General features: G+C 39.8%; 1 protein-coding gene across 1 annotated transcript in view; it reads right to left on the bottom strand.

The window, feature by feature from the left end:
* Window positions 1–2984: 2984 nt before the first annotated feature.
* Window positions 2985–23486, bottom strand: part of LOC142101822 (uncharacterized) — a 35957-nt gene continuing 15455 nt past the window's right edge. Inside the window, exon 3 of the mRNA XM_075186262.1 lies at window positions 2985–3199. Within this exon, the coding sequence (XP_075042363.1) occupies window positions 2985–3199 (215 nt within the window). The remainder of the gene's footprint in view (window positions 3200–23486) is intronic.

Below are 23486 nucleotides of genomic sequence, written 5' to 3'. Positions count from 1 at the left end.
ACCTTCTTTACAGATTTAATAACAAAAATGCTATTAGCGCTCAGATCAAGGTAAATGCAATAAACAATCAATCAATGTGAATATAAGACACTATCATCATCATCATCATCATCAGTTATTTATATAGCGCCAACATATTCCGTAGCGCTTTACAATTGGGGACAAATGTAATAAACTAATAAACAAACTGGGTAAAACAGACAAAGAGGTGAGAAGGCCCTGCTCGCAAGCTTACAATCTATGTCAATGGTGTTCTATTAAGACTATTATCATAGTCCAAAAAATGACAGGTATCCTGCAGAAGAACCTCTTATTGAAATGTTTGTATATATAATTAAAACCAGCATGCACAGTCTTTATCTGTATGAATGAATCTTCCAATACCGTGATGCAGATAATCGTAGTTCAATAGTATAACAAAAAGAGAGACAAATGGTGTCATATATGGTAAGTAGCAGATATGATAATTGTGAGAATACTGGGTTTACCGTAACCTTCTGCGCCGCACAGCTGGCCTACCCGGTACCAATCCAAGGTTCAAAATCACACAGGCAAATATCCAAAATAAAACAAATACGTTTATTTAACAAAATGGTAGCACCAAACAGCAATATACATATTTAAATAATAACTTGCAACAAATAACACTACAATCTGGCACAGACAACATACAGGGTATAAGGAAAACACTTCGCCAGCATCCTTGTCACTTTCAGGGACTGCTGTCTATCAATCCTAGCTTCTCCCCTCTCTTCTTTAAGACTACCAGCAAATGTAGTGTAAGTCACTGTCACTCCGCTTTCAGCGGACACACAGCTCCCCAAGACCTGGAGAGGTAGATCAGGGCAACAGCAGTATTCCAGGGAACGATTGTACCTTTCCTGTCAGGGGCAGAGATCTATATTTCAACGCCAGCCTGACTTCAGCTATTACTTGGTAGTGAATGCCAATTTGCTATTCTCTGTAGCTCTTTTTTTAAGCCCCACAATGACCTCATCAGCAATTTCAGGACCTGCCTGATTTGTCCTTTTCTGTGTTTACCTTTTCACAGGTAAACATACAAACAAAGGGATAGCAGACAAGTCACTCCTGATTTAATTAGGAACAGGTATTGTTCTGTGGCTATACAGCAGAGTTTGTTTAAACAGGATAGATCATAATCCAGACACATTTACATTTAAATACACAATGCAGTCCTCTGTAATTAAATATAGAGCTCTGTTTGTGGGCCTTTTCCCTATCTTAATACATGAGACCTCCTAGTGTGATGTACAGTCATACAGGACTGGCGGTCAATAATCCTTTTGCCTAGACTGAGACAATGGTCTAGTCTGCAAGATAACAATACATGCTGGCAGACTACTTTCAAAATAGAATATATACAAGCTTAAATATGACTGACAAATATGGGGAACATTGTAGGCCCCTGGGCTAGGGATACTGTGAGGCCCCCATTTGTCAAGCAATTTATGCCCAGTCCGATATTGGCCCCCCCCCAGTAATATCGTATTGGGCATGTCTACCTTTTCACAATCTAACCCTAATTTTTCCACCACATCTTAAACCTAACCTCCTCCTACCTCATCACAACCTAACTTTAACCTATTCCTACCTCCTTTTAGCCTAACCCTATGCTCTTACCTACTCAAAGCTCCCCCATGGAACCACTAAACTGCAAATGAATGAACCCCAACTTCAAATGAATCTGCAGCTTAACCCTAACCAAGTACAATCCCAGTGTGTTTCATGGCTCTAAGGCCTGCGGAAGAGAATATATTCACAAAGCTCACTTTTTTTTCTGGATAACAGGTCAAGTGCAATATATATATATATATATATATATATATATATATATATATATCCTTGTGCTTTTCCTCTGACTTTTCTCTCCTTGTGGTGGTTGTCGCTTCTCCAAATGGCTGTCACACCAGTCTATTTACTCTTTACCATCAGTGTTCCAAAAATGTCTGGGCTGTTTAACCAAAATGGTTCATGGGTTACAATAAAATTAGTATACCCTGCAATCTATCTAATCCGACCAAGCTTCTATGCTTGTGTTATTTTATGCATGGATTTCCTATTTCACTATATAGAAAGTGACCATTAAATATCTGCAAACATTTTAAAAATCCAGGGAACATCGACACACACTCTCACTGTCACTATCACGCACTTTTTTGATTCATTTGCTAACTACTTACCTGTGCTGGTGCTGCTCAGCTTCATGATGCAGGAGGCATCCGTCTGGGCTGAAGCCAAGGAAGTCACGCGAGAGCCTCTGCAGTCCCCTCTCTGTGACAGGCAGCCTCCTTATTCGCTGCCAGGACAGCGTCACTGCCGGATCCGCCACTTCAGGTCAAACCAAATATGAGAGATTTTGCCAATCACCCACCACCATCCCCCGCACCGCCGGAAAACAAATTTAAAAAAAATGTACTGAAAACACATGAGGCAGTGTATGGATGGCCAATCCGCCCCTGGCCCCCAACCCAATGAAGAAAAATCCGACGTTTTTATTTTTAAAAAAAAATACATTTTAAAATATCTAGGGGCCCCCAGCTGCACAAGGCCCCTGGGCTGTAGCCCAGAAAGCCCTTTTGTTAATCCGGCCCTGAATGAGAGATGCAGTTCCGCCTCTGGCACCAGCTAATGCCTTCTGGGTTAGACCGGTCCGATGAGTAGCCGCAGCGTCCCGCTGCGAATATGACAGGTGAAAGTCTGTGGAAACAGTTCAAACGTCCGGCGGCTGTTGCTTATTGGTATCAGTGTGTGAGCTCCTTACAAAGCATAGTTCACTACACTCTAGAAAAAGTTCCATAAGGAAGGAAACACATCAAGCCATTTTCACATCCATATCGGGATAGCCGAAAAGTGAGTCATCATGTTAACGTTGCTGTAGGTTTTTTCTACTATTATTGCTATTAAATGTGTCACTATTCTAATACTCTGCTTTGCATTGTGTTAACATCCATCATTGAATGAGCCTAATCGAGCGCACACACGAATATCTCGTCTTCCACATCGTCTTCCACATCTTGAAGCTGCTCAAGTGCAAACTCTTTGTGGATATGATAGACCTGCCACCATCCTCCGAGAAGCTGCTCGTTCCAACAGGTACATGGTACAAGCCGAGGGTGCCTCCTATGAGCGTATCCGTGGCACCTTGTGCTTGAGGAAGTTCCTCCAGCAACCAATCCAACTATGGTTGACCCAGAACTCATTCACACTTTAAGGGAGTCAACATCTGTTAGGCCCACGACCATACATTCTGACTAAAGACTATTCCTTGACCTGCCCAAATGCTCAGGTGGACTTTTGGGAAATAATCAACCAGTGATAATTCCTATCGTTACAAGGTCTAGTCGGGTGTCCAAGTCTAACCCAAAATTCCAGGACTATGTAACTTAGTAGTAATTCTTATATGGCCTTTTCTCTTTTTCTTGGCCCATCCTACCCCATTGCCACTTTAGGCCTAACCCATTATCTGTATTTTGAAGGGAACAATGTAAATGTATGACCTGCCAGGGCCTGGCAGGAAGTGAGGTCATTGGCTAGGCATGCTGGGAAGTTCCTGTTCTCTGTTCTGCATTCTAGTTATGTTGTGCTGAATAAACACGTTATGTTTCACTCCTGAGAGATGTCACTCCAGTCTTTGCTCACCCACACCTACACTGTCTACTGAATTATCTATTCAGATTTAGGACATTACACTTGTGCAAGATTGCTTGACTGCAGAATATGGTCATAATACATTTCAATTGAATATTAAATATTGATGATCAATGCATCTAACTTACACAGCACAGAAGATAAAACAGAGCCCTTGTCTAGGACAAAATTTACCAAAGCCAAACAGCCCTTGCAGCATTATTCTCCAGACTAGTCTCAAGTAAATTGATAGGCCGAATATACTGGTTCCTCTCACAAAATAGCTGTCTCTGCTTTATGAGGTAGTCAGGTAAACTGTAAGACATTGCACTACAAGTTATTAGAAGATCTTTCCACAAATCCACCCCTGCTCTCAGACTTCCCTGCAGAGAAGTGCATGGGTAGATGGAAGAGTGTGGTATCAACAACGCTGATGCAGGCCATGTCAGAGCATCACTCTCCTCCTCATTAATTACCTATCTCCATGAATGGTGAACACTGTTGTTCAAATGGTTCTCCTACACATTCTAGAAAGGTGTTTTAATCAATATACTTGGTTTCAGAGAGCTGCTGATTTTTGAGAGTTAGTTGCTGCACAATGATTTTTTTCTGTATGTTTACACTAGTAACAGATGTAGTGCTCGTTATTGTATTTAATGATACACATATGTCTGCCAGAATTGTCGTAATACATGGAACACTTTCCCATTACTTCTTACATTTTTAAGGCATATGTATGCATGAAACATTCCAGACAACCATTACGTATGAAGACATAATAAGCAGGGTGATGGACCTGTAAATGTTGAATACTTGTTCTGCTTATAGTTACATTCTATAAATTAAAATACTTTTGTTTTTTACAGTTACATATTCCTTTATACATTTTTGTAGTTTATGGTTGATACAGATTTTAAAGGAACATATGACTTACATTAGAAATTAATGCAAACATTTGCACATTATCATATTTTTCTTATTCTCATTTTCATCTGTGGCTTGTGTTCAAATCATGACAAATGTACAACTTTTAAATTATAATTTTAGTAATTCACATTTTAATAAATTACTTTGTTTCACATATTAGTGGCTCACTATACATTTCCATAGTTATATTTAAGACTTGTTTGATAATCTACCTTTTTAGCAGCAGAGTATGCTTGGGGGAAACCGATCTAAAGCCGCTCCTGTTATATGTGAATATGGGAGTTACTGAAATGTCCAACATTTTGACAAGCAACCAGATGGTAGTAGCAGCAGAGTACAAAGTGATGTATAGGGTGATACATGATGAGTGGCAGCACATAAACTGCTACTCTTAGTTTATAATAAAATGACGATATGGTAAGTACAGCACTACATGTACAGGTAGAGGGGCTGGGATTTTATTTAGATTTTTGTGAAGCCCTCCTTTGTGTCTTAGGAGCCGACACATCTCATATGGTGCTTTAGAACTAGGGGTGTTACAAACATTCTCTGGGGAACATTTTGTGGTTCTTTTGACTTATAATTCAACTTAGAATTAGTAAGTAAGATGGCAAATAATTAAACATTCATTTTTTACAGTAAAAAAAAGAATGCTTCCCTGTCTGCATTGGTCCACACTCACCAGAGACACAGCCCAGTCCTAAGTCCTCCTTGACTAGATGTATTAACACACCTAGCTGAAAACAAAAATCTAACTATCTTCTTAGATCCTTATAGGTACATCCAGGGCTGCCACCAGAAATTGCGGGGCCCAGTACAAATGCAAAAGGCAGGGCCCCCTTGCTTCCTTCACTCACACCAACCTCATTTTTTAAATTATTCTCATCCCACCCCCCCCCCACCATTCTCTACAGTCACCCCCCATCCCCGGTCCCATTTAACCCCTGTAGTAGTTTACTTCTCTGCGTCTTCTTGCTGTCTTCATTCAGCTCCTCTCTATTGACAGCGCTGTGATGTTATTAATTACATGACCTCAGCAATGCTGTTGGGAGTCTCTGTGCCTTGTCGTGGCTCTCTGTCCGGGAGCTGGGCACCTAGTGGCTCATTCTGGAGCAAATGGCAGTAGCTGTGGGGCCCCAAAAAATTTGGGAGTGGAGGCAGAAATGCTGCCAACAAGAGGGACCACTGACACATCCTTAATTATGCGCAGAGGTCTCTCCCCACATCACCTCTCACATCTCAGGATCAGCTGCTGCCTAGAAATGGTGCCCACTACTCCCTTAACTCACTGCATAGGCACCCTCCCCTAATAAATTTGTTTGGACCCAAGGCTGATGGGGCCCCACTCTACTGTTGGGCCCCATACTGCTGTACTCCCTGTACTCCCTTGATGGCAGCCCTGGGTACACCTGCAGCATAGGCTGTCTCACGGGTAAGATAACTAAGAAAATGATCTTACGCTGGCCGTACACGCTTCAATATCACATCTAATATCGAGATATATGCCAGATACTGGTGCACATATGGCAAAACTTTGCTGATTAATATATTGGTTTTGTATAAATAAAAGATGATAAAAATCTTCCACAATAAATATTAGAATGAGCTTTTGGGGTGATTCATCCAAACATTATGGGGCCAGGAAGGATTTTCCCCCACTCTGTGTAAATCAAATGTCGCACTCTGTTTATGTTTTGTCTTCCTCAACACAGCAAGAATTTATAAAAGGTTAAACAAGATGGACATTTTTAGTGTAATTATGTAACATTACTCGTTTATCTCTCTCCACGGCATCAGTAGGCAGACACCCCAAACTATCAGGATTACCATGGATTTAAATTCTCCCCGTGTTTGCATGGGTTTCCTCGGGGTGCTTCGGTTTACTCCCACACTCCAAAAACATACTGGTAGGTTAATTGGCTGCCATCAATTTGACCCTAGCCTTTCTGTGTGTGTGTGTGTGTGTGTATATATTAAGGAATTTAGACTGTAAGCTCCAATGGGGCAGGGACTGATGTGAGTGAGTTCTCTGTACAGCACTGTGGAATTAGTGGCGCTATATAAATAAATACATGATGATGATTTATATGTAGCGTCAGCAGATTCTGTAGCGCTTTATAATTGGGAACAAACACAGTAATAAAACAATACTGGGTAATACAGACAAAGAGGTAAGAAGGCTCTGCTATCAAACTATGGGACAATGGAAGTTTAATACATAAACATTAAACGTAATGAAGGGTGGAGTCCTTAATTGGAGGTAGGTTGGATTTTTAAAGTTCTATTTTTACGTTTTCCACCATGTGCATTTTCCAGAGCATCTGCAAAACCCCAAATGTGGGTGCAGATTTTACAGGTATGTTTCCAAACACCGGGAAAGCATGCACTTTAAGTTGGACTTGACATAAAAGTAAGTGCCAAAATAGTGCCCCCCCCCCTTTTTATTGTTGTTGAAGTTGTATTTATAATAATAATATAATTTTCGTGTGCAACGCAATTTGCAATATATATTGTATATATTATTGAATTCAACATTGTGATTCATAAATGAGCCGTAAGGTGGACACTTCTCAACCATGGCCTCATGTAGAGTTTAACATATGGATGTTTTTCTTGCACAAAACATGCATTTAATTACCATGCATTTAATTACCATGCAAAAGAGGCTTACATTTCCATTAATATGTAGACTCATTTGAGTCCTACACTTATGGCTTCTTAGGATTGTGCCAGCATAGGACGAGTACACTAAAAGTGTGTTTATTTGCATTTCTGGATCTTACAAGGTGTCACACAAAGTACACAATCCTTGACCTGTAAGAACACACTGCTGACATACCAGTTCCCTACTCACACACATCACTGTGTATGTAAACATAGATAAGTGACAAAAATGTATGAACTGTGAGCTAGCTGCTGTGAGCTATCTTCATTGAGAAATACTGCATATGCTCTGCTGTCAATCTTCACATAGCCGTATCTTGCGCTGGCCGCATGCAGGTCAGACGCAAGGACTTTTATTATAAGTCTGACGTCAACCTGTCACAGGTGTGGTATGATTTTTCTGCACTGAGAATGCCGACACACTTTAGAACATCGATAAAATACCGAGGAGTGACAATGTGAAAATCTCCATTTACCATATAACAGACAGCCCCTAATTCTGTCACATTTAATGACCGGCACCTGTAAAATGCTGCTTGTAGAAATATGTACAGTTAGATTTAACATCACTTCTAATGCTCAGAGTCAAAACGGCAGTTTTAAAGCGACAATGGCTGGACCCGCCGCCTGGATTACATTATACAGGCACTGGGTCCGACCATTGCCGCTTTAAAACCACCGTTTTGACTCTGAGCATTAGAAGTGATGTCATTTATAACCGTACATATTTCTACAAGTCGCATTTTACAGGTGTCGGTCATTAAATGTGACGGAAATAGGGGTTATTTGTTATATGGTAAAAGGAGATTTTCAGATTGTCACTCTTATACTCCTCGGTATTTCATCGTCGTTCTAAAGTGTGACGGTATTCTCAGTGCCGAGTAAATGACTACCAACACCTGTTGCATATGCTACCACTGCAGACCTGGATGCATTTTGAGATACATCCAACTCAACATATACACAGCTTTGCATCTTTTTTTAATTTTACGTCTGTGTTTTTTACGTGAAATACGTTCAACACTACATCAGGTCCTCGGAGAGCTCAGCAGTGTATTACGCGTGCCAATCAGAGGCAGAAGCAGGGATTACAATCAAAGAACTTTACAGCGCCCAGTTTGGGGTGGGTCTTTACAATAATCCCTGCCTCCCATTTTTATGTTAATACTTGATTTTGATTGACTACTATAATATACTGGTGAAACTTCAGTCAAGGGATCTGGCCTGTGATAATACAGCTTAAAAAATTGGCAGACCTTTTCATATGAACCCTATCAATGCTGGAGGAAAATACGCCCATAGTTAACCCCATTCCTCCTACAACTTGACAGCAGTCAAAAATTGTTAGATTGCTTTTTACAGCGAGACTGCTATAGCACGGATTACTGAAATCCCTCAAGATCTTGTTCTTACCAGTAATTCTATGAACTAATTAGCTGCATATCTTTAGCTTCTCAAGAATTCCGTCCCACTCTTTTGCAAATGAAATGCCACAGTAAACGTAAATGAAAGTAACAACACATAATTAGCCATTTTTTTCATTAAGCAAATTTTGCACCTGGTACCTGTAGAAATATAGCTGCATCACTTGAAAAATTACTTCAGCGGCGTGCAGTGCCATGAAAATTTATCTTGGAGATGATTTTATTGCATGGTTACCCGAGGCAATTAAATCAATAAATCTCAGCTGTCAGAGATGCTGGCTGAAAGCCAGGTGTAAATGAAAGATATGAATATCAGTAAATAAAAGCTTCCTGACAACTCATTTCAGGAATTATTTAGCATTTTGGACCTTTCACTTTTGATCTACAATGATCTAATTAAACACTTTGGGAATCACTGACTGCTAGAAAAAAAAAGTAAAATGAAAAATAATCAGACAAGTCTATGTGATAGCTTGAAACAGAAAGGGTGTGATAACGTGTGTACACTGAACAAAGATGGACAACCTGCAGACTCCTGCTGTTGTCTGGCATGCCCAAAATCCTCCCCGTAAAACAATGTTTAGTTATTTTTATTTATTAAAAACAAGGTTTGAAGAATTAATGCATATAGTTGTTCATGGAGGAATTATTAAAATAAGGCAATTTACAAATCGATATCACAGCAGGTAAAGTGTCTTCTACACACAGTCATTATTTTAAAGCGTTTCCAGAGCCTATTAAATATGCTTTGACACTGAGAGCCTGATTCATCAAAGAACGCAAAACGAACGTAATGTTTGTTTTTTATAAACGTACTTACATCGGTCATACACACGTTCGCAGTCAAGGTCAAGCGTATATAGGCAATACGGTCCTTGATGAATACTGTACTAAGTCACTTATGTAATGTAAATTCTGAAGCAAGGAACACTGCATTTTAATTTTCCCCTCTATCTAATTCACTGGCAGACAGACGTACTTTTGTGTAGGGACCCCTATCCGTGCAGGTTTCCTAGGTCACAAGTAAATTAATTATACCACCTGTGAATCTTTCAAAATGTGTCAGTCAGTAATGAATACACCTGTGCTCCAGCAAGGAGATATGGAAATCATGCTCTGTTAGGGGTCCCTGAAGACTGGGTTTTGGAAATACTGCACTAAAGTACCACAAGAGCTGGAATAAGGTGCTGGGGGGCTCGGAGCACTTAAGAATGGGGAAGGGGGTTATCATTTTAGATACATTTTAGACAAATACACAGGCAAAACTGTGTGCATTACTCTTAGTTGCACGCAGCTCTACCTTCACAAGCAGTATAATGTGAAGCGGGACATACCTTTCAACTGTCTTTGCAGTCTGAACACATCCTAACTAAGCGAGACAGTCACCCAAACTCGGGACTGCACAACCAGATTCAGGACAGTTGGCAGACAGTCCTGCTCTCTCCTACCTGATTTTGTCACTTTCACCACCGTTGGCTGCTGGTTTCTTTAATAAGTTGCTGCTTGTCTGGATCCTGGAATGTTAGAGGCCCTGTTTAAAAAAAAAAATGGGTACATGAAACTTAGAAAACTCCCCCATGCCCCGGCAATACTTACCTACTACCACATTGCGCCCAAAAGCCCCCGCCGCTGGCACCCGGTCCATAAATAAGTAATTTATTTTAATTTTATTTTTAAACCCTCAAAAAAATACATTCAGCAGCCTCCTGAGGCCACCAGCCTACATGTAAAAGTTAAGTAGGTTCTAGTGCCAATCCACCCCTAAGAGCATACCTCATAATTGTCAGGATTCCTAGCATTAACTCCAGAGAGATGATAATGTAAAAGTAAAGTGTCTTTATTAGGCAGCGATTCCCAGGCAGAGAATGGTGCAGTAAATGGTAAATGGCAACACAATTCAAGGCAGCGGATACAACAGCAGGACTGGCAATATAGCAGAATAACTAAGGAAGTCACAATTGGTAAAGCAGTTCGTAGAGGCAGTACAGAGTAGCCAGATACCAGACCTAGCTCAGAGGCTGGAGAATCAGAGAAGACTGAAGACACAGGATGTACCATGGTGTCAGGATACCTGGTTTACTCAGGAGGCATGAGGTATCGGGTGAACCATGGCAGACAGGACTTGAGGTCTTGCCAGAAGTCATGATGCACCGGATCGATTTGTGGATGTCAGGATAGAGTAGAGTCAAACAAGCAAAAGGGTCAAAAGCCAGGAGATCAAAGAAGGGAACCAGGGAATGAGCTTGAATGTAAGATAAGCTGTTTGGCCGAGGAACAAGCAGAGGTCCATCAATACCGGGAAGTCAGAATGGAACAGAACACAGGATTCTCCGGAGAATCAGCAACAGCAGGCAAGACAACAGGGAACTGCCAGAGATTCCTGGGAGAGGCAGTCTTATAAAGGCAGTGAAGTGATGTGGGTGCTGATTGGGGAATGAGATAACCCCTGCTAGTGAGATGTGCAATGGTGAGACAGCAGCACCTCTGGTGGTAGAGGGGTACTGCAGGCCAGGTTTACATAAAGGCAATATCCAAACATAGCTCTAGCAGACAGGAGCTGCAGGAGGCAAGCTGCATCTCTATGGGTGATGCTGCAGTGCAGCCGGAGGCAGATCGTGACATTACCTCTGTATGATGCAGTATGTATGCTGTTTGTATGATATTGCCTTCTAGGAAAAAAATCATATCATTGTAAATGTACATTAGTACGCATTTGCTTAAAAAAAATACACACGCATATTTTTTTTTATGGGTGACCTTGGTCAAACATGAACTATCACCAGCATGGTATGCTGCCAGGAAGAGGTTTATAAAGGCAGCAGCACCAATCAGAACTGCAGGATGATTAGCTGCATGAGTGTGGTAGGAAATTGCATACGTGAGGCTGCCAGACTGAAAGCTGAATGAATCATTTATATATTTGCCTAGCAACCAGCTGAATCAGTGAACTTCAGGAATGATTCTACACATAGTAGTAGCAGTAACAGCACTCATGATAGATCAAACAAACAGGAGAGCTCCTATTTCTTAGCAAAGAGATCAGACAGATGAGATAGAGTTAGAGGCCGGAGGAACTGATGAGTTCACCCAGGGAAGAAGTGTTCAGAGAAAAGAACAGAGGGCCCAGGACAGAACCCCGTGGGACTCCTATGGGAAGCGTGGATAGGGGGGGTTGGACCAGGGGTAGAAAAAGAGAAGGAGCAGTTGGTGAGGTTGGAGGTGAACCACGAAAGGACGGTGTCAGAAAAGCCAATGGTGTGAAGGGTGTGGAGTAGGAGAGGGTGATCTACAAAGTCAAAGGTTGCAGGAGGATAAGCAGGGAGAAGTGGCCCCTGTATTTGGCCAAAAGAAGATCATTATTGCCTTTGGTTAAGGCAGTTTCTGTGGAGGGAAGGGGGCAGAAGTCAGATTGGAGATGATCAAGGAGGGAGTTGTCAGAGAGGTAGCTGCTGAGACGGTTGTAGACAAGCCGCTCAAGTATTTTGTAAGCAAAGGGGAGAAGAGAAATGGGCCGGTAGTTAGAGAGTGAGGTGAGGTCAAGGCGGAGATGGGCAGATTGAGTAGGTGAGCAAGATGGGATCAGGAGGTGAGAGGGGATGGGATCCAGGGGACAAGTTGTGGGTGGAAAGCCTTATATAAGAGATTGGACGTTGCCACCTCTGGTGAGGTGGAAGGAGCACAAGAGGTAGTGGGGGCAGAGAGAGGAGGGTGGAGTGTATGGTGACTGAAGAGTGATGGGAGGTGTAGATATTGTGTCTGATGGCCTCAATTTTGGAAGTGAAAAAGGAGTCAAAGTCCGTGTCAGTAAAGGAGCATGAGTGGCAGGATGGGGGGGGGGGGTAAAGGAGTGTGTTGAAAGTGACAAAAAGGCAGCTGGGATTGGAGGACTGTGATACATATTTTTCCATAGAGCTCAATGAGCTCTATAATCAGATCCTTGGTAAAATGTCTAATCTCACAATTTCCATCTTTTGCTAGACTGCACAAAGCAAGGTATTTTCTCCTTAAATTTATTGTCAAAAATAAAATAAAACCTGCCCACAACCTTACAGTTGAGAGAAATGAAAGTGAGGTTATATTTATAATCCTTTCATAATTACCTGATCACTATTAAATGTACATATCCCAGAATCAAATGTCCTCCAGTATGCACTAAATATTATAAAGCAATACTCCCTCTGTCTTTAGGCTTTGAATGTTCATATGCTTTAATAACATCAATGATGATGTCCCTGATTTTCATTCAAAAGGTGAAGTTCTCTTCAACCGGAATTAGCTTTAAGCTTACAAAATTATTATCATTTGAAACAAACATTATGAATTACACAAATGTAGCTCTCAGTGAAATTCTGAAACAAAATGTGAGCAGGACCTCTCTACGCTTATATTAGTTACAAGCAAAAAGAACATTCATTCCTATCAAATTATATAACACAACGACTACACATTTTACAAAGCACTTACACATTTAAATTAATCCTATAATACTAGAAAATCTTTAAAACAATTGTACAACATCATTGAATCTTTCAATGGGAGCTACAATATAGGAAGGTTGGCAAGGGGCAGAGGGCTAAACTTGATTTTGCAGATGTTTGCTGGCACTGGGAGATGGACAGGCTTCCTTCTGTGCTGCATGTAGTAAACTCAGCAGCGTATGTTCGCTGTATGTGGCTGTGTGGTAGTTGGTAGATCTAATAATGACTAAGATGACAATCTCTGTCTGTTCACACAGTTCAAACACAAATGTTTGTAAAGCACGTTATAGTAACCCTTAATTCCTCTTGCAAAAAAGTGTAAATTCTCCATTTAATAAAACAGCCAATTCGAGATAATACAAAGACCTCAGTTCCTGCCCCAGCTGACTGCACATAGTCTGTTCGTACATCTAACCTTGCTGTTTCCTGAATTGATAATATATGACACACCTGTGTACGGCTGGGCACAAACTACGGACATTTTTGACTAATGTGTTATCTATAACGATTTGACAAACGACAGTAAAATAAAAAAAAAATATCCCAATCAGCATGCTGATTCATGTGTACAAACTGTACGGGATATACCTTCAGATCTGTCCTCTGTCATAACCATCGGCTTAAAAGTTTGGGACTTTAAGTACGTCCACAATGTCAAATATCTGCAGTTCTCTCAAGGTATACTATTAGCAGCTTTTTATGTGAGGCATTTAGTAGTTCAGGTTTTGTGGAGAATCTGCAGAATAAATGTGTGAGTGCTAAGTGGAGTCGCCTCCCCATTATTCAAGCTATCACTGGATCATTGTGAGTCCTCAGATCAGTCACATCCTCACCACACTTTTAGTGGACACTGGACCCCCTCAGCTAGATCCCAGCTCATGTAAACTGCTTGAGTCTTCATGTCCAGCCCGCCTATGCATCCGTAAGAGTGCAATATTAGGGAACAGCAAAAGACAACACTTAAACTGGGGGACATAGGACCCATCCGCAGCACACAAGAGTAAGAAATCGAACTCCATTCAATGCATCCAATGTATAGCTGAAGAAAGTGAAGCTGAAACTGTCATACTAGAGTTCTGGGTGAGCAGGGAGGATGTGTGGGAAGCACAGAGTTTGCTGGGTTCCTATGGAAACAGCAGAGAGCCCGGATCCCGTCACCTCCTGTTACTTTACTAACCCGTGTGGAACCAGCTCTGACTGCCAGACCCCCGGACACCACCAGTGACAGGTGATGTCAAAACTTAACTCAATAGCTAAATTGTCGTTCCAATTCCACAGAGTGCTTACACACTGCAGAATTGGAGCAACATCATTGAATGAGATTTTTAGTTTAGTTTAAAAATCTTGTTCAACGATATAATGTGCATTGAAACGATAACCATTCAATTTTCCAGGGTATACACTACTGTGATACCAGGTCAAACAGTCGTTTATTGTCTGATTGGCCAAATAATCAGCTGAAAACACAGTAAGGCCTGATTCACTAAGGAGAGTAAAGCAAAAAAAATCAGTAACTTTTCACCTTGGCAAGACTATGTTGCATTGGAGGGGGAGGTAAATTGAAAATGTACTGCAATAATATGGATTTCTCTTTAAAACCCTATGGGGGGGGGCAAAGGGAAATTGGCATTGTTGCGCTACTGAGTAGTACCTTCACCAGCCGTTCCGGAGCGTAACCGTGATCACCGGACCTAATTGAATATGCCCCATTGTGTATAAGAATGAATTGTTAATGCAGATCTGTACTGTGCTGGAAGGGGGGGGGGGGTATTATTATTTGTTTTATTAATATAGCATAACAAATAATTAAATAAAAGGTAAGAAAGTCCTGCTCAGTAGAGCTTACAGCCTAAAGGAGTTTAGGGACATTAGACATAAGGTATAAGTGCTTGTATTGTACAACGGACCAGCCTTATTGGAGACTCCCAATTTCCAAGGAGAGCAAGCCAGCCTCCCACCTCCAGCCTACGTCCTAGTGAAGTGCCCTGTTATGGGGGCCTCCATGACGTAATTTGTCACTAATCTACCACCCTGTCCCCCTCTGCAGCTGAAGTGCATGTCTACTCCAGCGTCTCCCAGGGGGGACAAAAATAAATTGCTGACAAGCATGGTTACAGGCTACCACTGTATACGAAACTGCTACATGAAGTGATCACCCAGCTAGTTCCTCTGCAAGCACAGAAACAAACTGCATTTAGAGTTCATGGGCGATCACTACTGACGTTAAAACACTGTTCTATTTATTCACAAAGTTAATTCCAGCCTTGTACAGTTACAAAACACAGAAACTTTTAAAAATATATTTTCCCTAATTTTGCATATTATATCTTATAGAATGGAGTTAAGAAATATTTATTTGTATACAGTCAAGTCCATAAATATTGGGACATTGAAACAATTATAATATTTTGGGCTCTATACACCACCACAATGGATTTGAAATGAAACAAACAAGATGTGCTTTAACTGCAGACTTTCAGCTTTAATTTGAGGGAATTTACATCCAAATCAGGTGAACAGTGTAGGAATTACAACGGTTTCTATATGTGCCTCCCCCTTTTTAAGAGACCAAAAGTAATGGGACAAACTAAACAATCCTACATCAAACTTTCACTTTTTAATACTTTGTTGCAAATCCTTTGCAATCAATTACAGCCTGAAGTCTGGAACGCATAGACATCACCAGACGCTGGGTTTCATCCCTGCTGATGCTCTGCCAGGCCTCTACTGCAAAAGTCTTCAGTTCCTGCTTGTTCTTGGGGTATTTTCCCTTCAGTTTTGTCTTCATCAAGTGAAATGCATGGTCAATCGGATTTAGGTCAGGTGATTGACTTGGCCATTGCATAACATTCTACTTGTTAGCCTTAAAAAACTCTTATGTTACTTTTGCAGTATGCTTCGGGTCATTCTCCATCTGCACTGTGAACCGCCTTCCAATGAGTTCTGAAGCATTTGACTGAATATGAGCAGATAATATTGCCCGAAACACTTCACAATTCATCCTGCTGCTTTTGTCAGCAGTCACATCATCAATAAATACAAAGGAACCAGTTCCATTGGCAGCCATACATGCCCACACCATGACACTACCACCACCATGCTTCACTGATGAGGTGGAATGTTTTGGATCATGAGTAGTTCCTTTCCTTCTCCATACTCTTCTCTTCCCATCACTCTGGTACAAGTTGATCTTTGTCTCATCTGTCCATAGGATGTTGTTCCAGAACTGTAATGGCTTTTTTAGATGTTGTTTGCCAAACTCTAATCTGGTCTTCCTGTTTTTGTGGCTCACAAATGATTTACATCTTGTGGTGAACCCTCTATATTCACTCTTGTGAAGTCTTCTCTTGATTGTTGACTTTGACACATACACACCTACCTCCTGGAGAGTGTTCTTGATTTGGACAACTGTTGTGAAGGGGTTTTTCTTCACCAGGGAAAAAATTCTTCTGTCATCCACCACAGTTGTTTTCCTGGTCTTCCGGATCTTTTGGTGTTGCTGAGCTCTCCAGTGCGTTCTTTCTTTTTAAGAATGTTCCAAACAGTTGATTTGGCCACACCTAATTTTTTTGCTATCTCTCTGATGAGTTTGTTTTGCTTTTTCAGCCTAATGATGGCTTGCTTCACTGATAGCGACAGCTCTTTGGATCTCAAATTGAGAGTCGACAAGCAACAGATTCTAAATGCAAATGTCACACCTAGAATCACCTCCAGACCTTTTACCTGCTTAATTGATGATGAAATAATGAGGGAATAGCCCACACATGTCCATGAAATAGGTTTTGAGTCGATTATCCCATTACTTTTGGTCCCTTAAAAAGTGGGAGGCACATATAGAAACCGTTGTAATTCCTACACCGTTCACCTGATTTGGATGTAAATACCCTCAAATTAAAGCTGAAAGTCTGCAGTTAAATTGCATCTTATTAGTTTCATTTCAAATCCATTGTGGTGGTGTATGGAGCCCAAAATATAAAAATTGTGTTAATGTCCCAATATTTATGAACGACTGTATATTACCAAAAGTCAATTAGTGTTCACCATTTGTTTCTTGTTTATATGAATATATTTATATTACTAAATAGTTACATTGTGACACATTTCCATTGCTACAAGTATGGTAGCCATTGAAACTGCCCATGTCCTGGTGCATTGTTGTCCTGGTGTATTGTTGGTTACATTTCATTATCAGCACTGAAACACGTTCAGACAGTGGGTGTATTGAATTCATGCTCTCCAAGTAGGCAGAAATCTGATCATTCGTAAGTGTACCATTTTTCTCTTGTTTACTACTTTTTATTTTACAAGAACCTATTGTATAATATCTGTGTCTGTCATTTTTTGTTAATTGTTTCATTGTTTATTAAATCACACTTAATAAGTTCAGTTCAGTGTGTTCTTATGAATTAAAGTGTCTGACTTAGCTTAGATTTAGAACCCTATATAGTTGAAACAGAGGAGATCATTTAGTTTATGATAACTCTGGGTCAGGGGAGAGCGTTTGGTTTATGATCATTCTGATTAAATTAAGTTGTGATACATTACTCTAGATTAGTTTAGATAGAAGGAGAACCGAAGGCTTACTGAGTAGGAATGTTAGCTCTTCAAACCAAACCTTGGTAGGGGTATAATTGGCTCAGGTGAGTGCTGAATCATGACAAACTGGTGTGGAATTTTAACTGAAAAGCCCAGTTATCTTCTAAAGATGGAGAAATGCTAATGTTTATAAAAATAATACAAAGATGGATAAAACCATACTGTGCAAGATTCATAAAACCAATAACTGTGCCATTAAAAATTTACTGTGTTTAACATTTCATAGGAACAGTTAGATATTCTGCAACAAGTTAAAACACGATTCCATATTAAATTGCAGACATTTTTGTCCTAAATGTTTACGCTTCCAGTACAACTTTCTTGAGATATGTTGACTTATTCACTTTTTTTTCTTAACGTATAAAAAAAGTGTGGCTCCAAAGTGTAAACAGTGCATTTTGTTAAAACAACAACATTATGGGCTTAGTTCGTGTTTGGACAAAACCTGCATGTGCGCCTATATTCAAATCCAAACGATAAGTTCTGCTGTGAATACAGTACACACGTACTTACGACATGTAAAGCGCATCGAAGTGTAACTGTATATTATCTTTTTGTATTGTGTTTGGAGCAATTGTACTTTTTCACTATATGTGTGTTTACACCTAATTCATATGTGAACTCACATGCGTACATTTCCTTAATTACTCCTTTTAGTTCTAAAACACTGATATTTCTTGGCAAGTAATATTAACAACATTACCTCATTATACTACACTGTTCCATGTTAACAATTACCCCTTTATCACAGCTTTTAATATCAAATATGTTATTATTATACATTTGCTTTCCAAAAAACACAAACACAATTTTTTAAGAACAGAAAATTTTTATAAAACAAAACCAAATTTTAAACATGTAACCAATGTAAAAAAAATATAAAAAAATAAATGTATTTATTTGCAATTGTGAACTTACACCTGGCCAGCTCCCTCCTAATGTCCGCAAGGAGCTGCGGTTGCCTCCTGTGAAGGTCACTCCCGTGACGCTGAAGCTGAGCAACAGACCGCCTGCTGCCCACACTGCACCGCAAATATTGTTTGACTGCCCTATATGCTTGATTGTTTGGAGCATTGTGGACATACTGGGGTACTGGCTTCAAAAAATGGTCCATGACACGTGTCAGGGCCTGGAGCTCTGGCCATGAAAAGCTAGAAGACTTCATGTTTGCAAGTGAATGAGGCTTTTCAACATTCTCCTCGGTGATTGGCTCGCAGGACATGTGTGGGCGTAAGCATGTAAGTTGCGGTTCCATTCAAGACCATATCTAAAATGGCGAATAGACTTTTTTTTTCCAATTGTCCAAATTGGAATACCTGTTATATCCCTTCAAACAGAATAGTGGGTCTTGCCAACACAATTAGGATCGTTCCAATGCCTAGGCATTCGCACACAACAAATGGAGGGAGAATATGTCTCTGCATACATTATATAAAGCTGTAGAGACAAGGATTGTCCTGTCATTTGGGGATTTACTTTCAAATTTGGAATTAGAAGGTTTTGTAATTTTGTAGGATGTCCCATTCAGAGGTAGAGACGCCTGGCCCCAGTCAAGCATCCGCTAGGCATAGACAGTACAACTTCAGCTACAAAAATGTTGAGGTGCCACCAGCACTGCATTTGGGAGGATATTACTGAGTGGGTCAGCACTGTGGCTCCTATTCGGAGATCTGTCACTGAGGGCAAAAAGAGGTAACTGAACACAAATGTTTTCAATTAGATTATGCTTAGAATACATTTTAAAAATGTTCACGTTTTTTCAGTATTGTCAAACATCCAAATGTTGTGCAAGGCATATGAATAACAAACCTATACATAATATAATATTCTTTATAATTCCCTTGTGATCTCCAGTAGAACTGAGAATATTGGACCAGTGTGTTTTACTTGTGTTTGTGTGTGCCACTAATTTGCCTTTTTTCAAAAGAAAAATGCATTGTTTTGAAAAAAAAAAGGTTTCCTTGTTTACCTGTACATTATTATTATTATTACTATTATTATTAATTTTTATTTATAAGGCGCAACAAGGTGTCCGTAGCACCGTACAGGGACAAACAAATTACAATACAATGGGAGACAGCACAGCACAGTACAGTAAACACAGTAACTCAATAAGCTCAATGCACAGCTAGAGAGGGCGGGGAAGGGGGAGGGAGGATCCGCAAACATCTATAACATCTATTTACATCTATTGTAAGCATTCAATTTTAAGTTAACCCAAATGGTACTTACATGAAAAGTAACTTTAAATCACATATGCCTTGAAGGCCAAAAATTCTTGCAACTTTGGATGACCAGGATCAACATCATCTTCCTCCTGTCCACCACGGCAACAGAATCAGGCTTTTTAAAAGCCTGAAAGTCCATTCTATAACCAATCTGGTTGAGGTATGTGCAGCATTGTATGCAACCTCTTGTTCTGTGTATGGATGTAGAGTGATGTCCCTAGGATGGAAAGGGCAAGCACTGTCTCATTTGAAGAGAATTAAAAGGTAACTACATGTTATAACCAATGAGGGAGAAATTTTAACATGTTATGACACTATTATAATCCAACAGTATTCCACGCATTTTTATAAGTATATCATAATGCTGAGAGTGTTAACATTTTGCCAAGGTTCTAAACAAACCTATTATTAGTCCTGTGTATACAAGTCTATTTATGAAAAAAAAAGACAAACATAGTTATGAACAAAATGGGGACAATAGAAGTCTCCCTCCATTGGCTTTTTATAGTGTTGTTTGATGAGAAGAGTGAAGTCAGTTGTGCAGGTAAATTAGCAATCATTCCATTAGAATATGAGAGGCAATGCTGTGTTTGGTCATCACTATCATCCGTCAGTTACACCTGGCCTGGAGCGGGAGCAAACCCTACTGAAAAGAAGCGTGCTTCTGACATTACCAGTACTGGAATTAGCTGCGTCTGTGTGGGAACGCACTTATTGTACCTGGGCTACGCTAGTTCTCCCCTTCTCTCCCCGGGTCCGCCCTTGAAGTTATAGGCAGTTGTGAGTGTCATTTGTGTTCGGATATGAATTGTATGCAATATCCCTCATTGGTGTAAGTCCCATTCTGGCACATGCACAGAGCTATTTCAGGCAAGATACTTATGTCCAAAGATGATCCAGGCCCTATATGATTACAACAAATTCTGCAGATCCTGCCTGACATTGCTTATCTAAAACATGTTTGCAGTGCTTCTGATTTTTTTTCCACATTTCCTCAGCACCATACCAAGCCTTGCCCCTCCACAAACCACAGCCAATATTACAATCTGTAAAGGTGCAACAGGTATGCCCACAGCAAATGAAAGCTGCAACTTCTTCGAACTGGAAATAGGCTTTATTTACTGAGCTGTATGTTAAAGGTTATATTACCTTCTGCAAACCTCCTCTTTCGTTGTTAGATAGTAACTAAAAAAAGAGTTTGAAAAAAAAAGGATACAGGAGCGAGATTGTTAAAGTTTTCATCCATATTTTTCACTCTACTCACACAATCAGGCCCACAAAGGACTGTAATATATTTTGCACTGTTAAAACTTATTTAATTGCAAATGAAACAGTAACGGAACAGTATTCTGTCAGGGATAGCTGCCTCTGATCTAATAACTTATCAAATAATCAAACAGTCACACAATATATCACTTCTAGTTTGTCAAGAAACCACTCCTGACAACCTGTACCTGTCACCAACTGCACTCAGCGCACTCAAAACTTGTAAGTTTACAGTAAGGCAACACACAGGATTCCAGGCTCAATCTCACTCTCACCTATTTCTTCAGCTAAAGATATAACTGGTCCCTTTTCCCAACACAAGCATACACTACCACACCTCTCCCCAACTGTCATTTGCTACGTATAAGGCCCGTAGCAAACTTATGCCTTAAATACTCAATTGCGCCCACTATGCGCTCTGATAGCTTAAAGAGTTAACACTTCCCACACTGGTATTTAAAGGCTTAACACAGCCAAGCAATCAACCTATTCTAAACAGGCAGTGAATTTGTTTAGAGCAATAAGGACAGCACTTATTAAATGTTAGCTTTAATATACAAAGGTAGAATGTTTACAGGTTATAAAAACAATTAATAATAGAGGACAAAATTTACACAAAACATCTAAAATAAAAGGATAAAGTTCCAGAGTATAAACTTACATACGAGTTGTATTCTCTGCGACAAGGGAAATTGGCTTGGAAGATAGACAGCTTATCAATGTTGACTTGATTTCCAAAAAGACTAACAATTTCTTGCAAGTGGTTTCATCTTTTTAAAGACACTTTGTCACTTTTCCCCTCCTACTGTGAAGTGATCCCCAAAGGAGGCCTGTGACACATTTTACAGCCAAGATTTACATCTTCCCTGTTTAATGCCCATTACTAAAAATGTAACATATCTTTCCTGGGGAGTGTCACACAGACCCAGTTTTATTATGTATAGATTGAATACAAATTTATTGATTTATTGATACCAAACAGGCATAGGTCCAGTGTATTAGTTGAGTTGATATTCATTTTATCTCATTCTCTGCGTTACTGAAAATTTTATAGGATGTATAGATTGCCCTTCTTCATCCTATTTATGAATATTTGCTTGATCGCTAATTATATTGATTGTAAGCAGTTAATTTTAAAATGCAGTTATATTTGTCTATATACAAAATTGCAAGCCATGGTCACACAGCTTATGTCTCTTTATGTGAAACTCCTGCTAGGAATGGTTCCCTAACGACTGTTCAGTTCCCCTATAGGTGACAATGTTATCTTGTAACACAGGCCAGTACATCTGGCATCTCATTTTACAGCTTAGCTTACAAAATTCATTAATTTGATATACAGCATTTACAATGCAATTCCTTATGATTATGCTTTATTCACCACAGTTATGTTATTTGTTAATCCTTTTAACTGTAATTCCTCCCATTTCACTTTATAATTAGTAACAATTATAAGGCATTACCAGAAAACATTCAGATTGTTAAAGGGTGAAGGGTTACCTAATAGAATGGCAAATGCGTTGAGGACCATTTAATAACGTATTTATGACTACCACTGTCAACAAACTCCTTACAAAGGTAGTTCAGGTTTAACCCAAGGATTAGGCTTCCTATTCAGCTCCACATTCACAGGACCAATGTTTATATAATAAGCTTATTCTTATAAATTCAAGAATGACTACACGCAAGATGTATCTTCATTTAAAATGTTTTGTACTCTCGATCAACATTCTAATTGTAACACACTTATGCATAATATAAAACAGTTTCAGTAAACAAAGTATATTATACAACATCAAAAGATTTTGTTTATTCTATTCACATAGTTTTTATAGCATTGATGTTAATACAATACAATATATTCATTGCCTGCTTTATAAATGTATAAATTATTGTATAAATGTGTGTGTACTTGTGTCAGAATCACTGTTTAAGGGTGTGTGTACGTGAGCATGTATTGTGTGGTGTGACGGTGTGCCTGAATCAATTTTACCTATTATGTTGTGGGTACAAGCTTGCATTGTGTGCATTGTGTGTAGTGTGTGGTGAGGGGGGTTGTGGGTAAGGCAAATAACGCCCGTCCTCCATTTTTTCTCCCTCAAGACAAGGTGGAGACTCCTAATACAAATAACACAGCATAATACTTCCATATGGCCCACAGAAACTTCACAACATTATAAACCTCATATACCATTTATATCTCATAGTACTCATGTCCATTTTAAATGAACCATAACCATATATTCTCACCTTAT

The sequence above is a fragment of the Mixophyes fleayi genome, chromosome 9 (genome assembly GCF_038048845.1).
Source record: "Mixophyes fleayi isolate aMixFle1 chromosome 9, aMixFle1.hap1, whole genome shotgun sequence".
Classification (NCBI taxonomy): Eukaryota; Metazoa; Chordata; class Amphibia; order Anura; family Limnodynastidae; genus Mixophyes; species Mixophyes fleayi.
The sequence above is the reverse complement of the archived record's forward strand: the minus strand, read 5'-3'. Positions and strand labels throughout refer to the sequence as shown.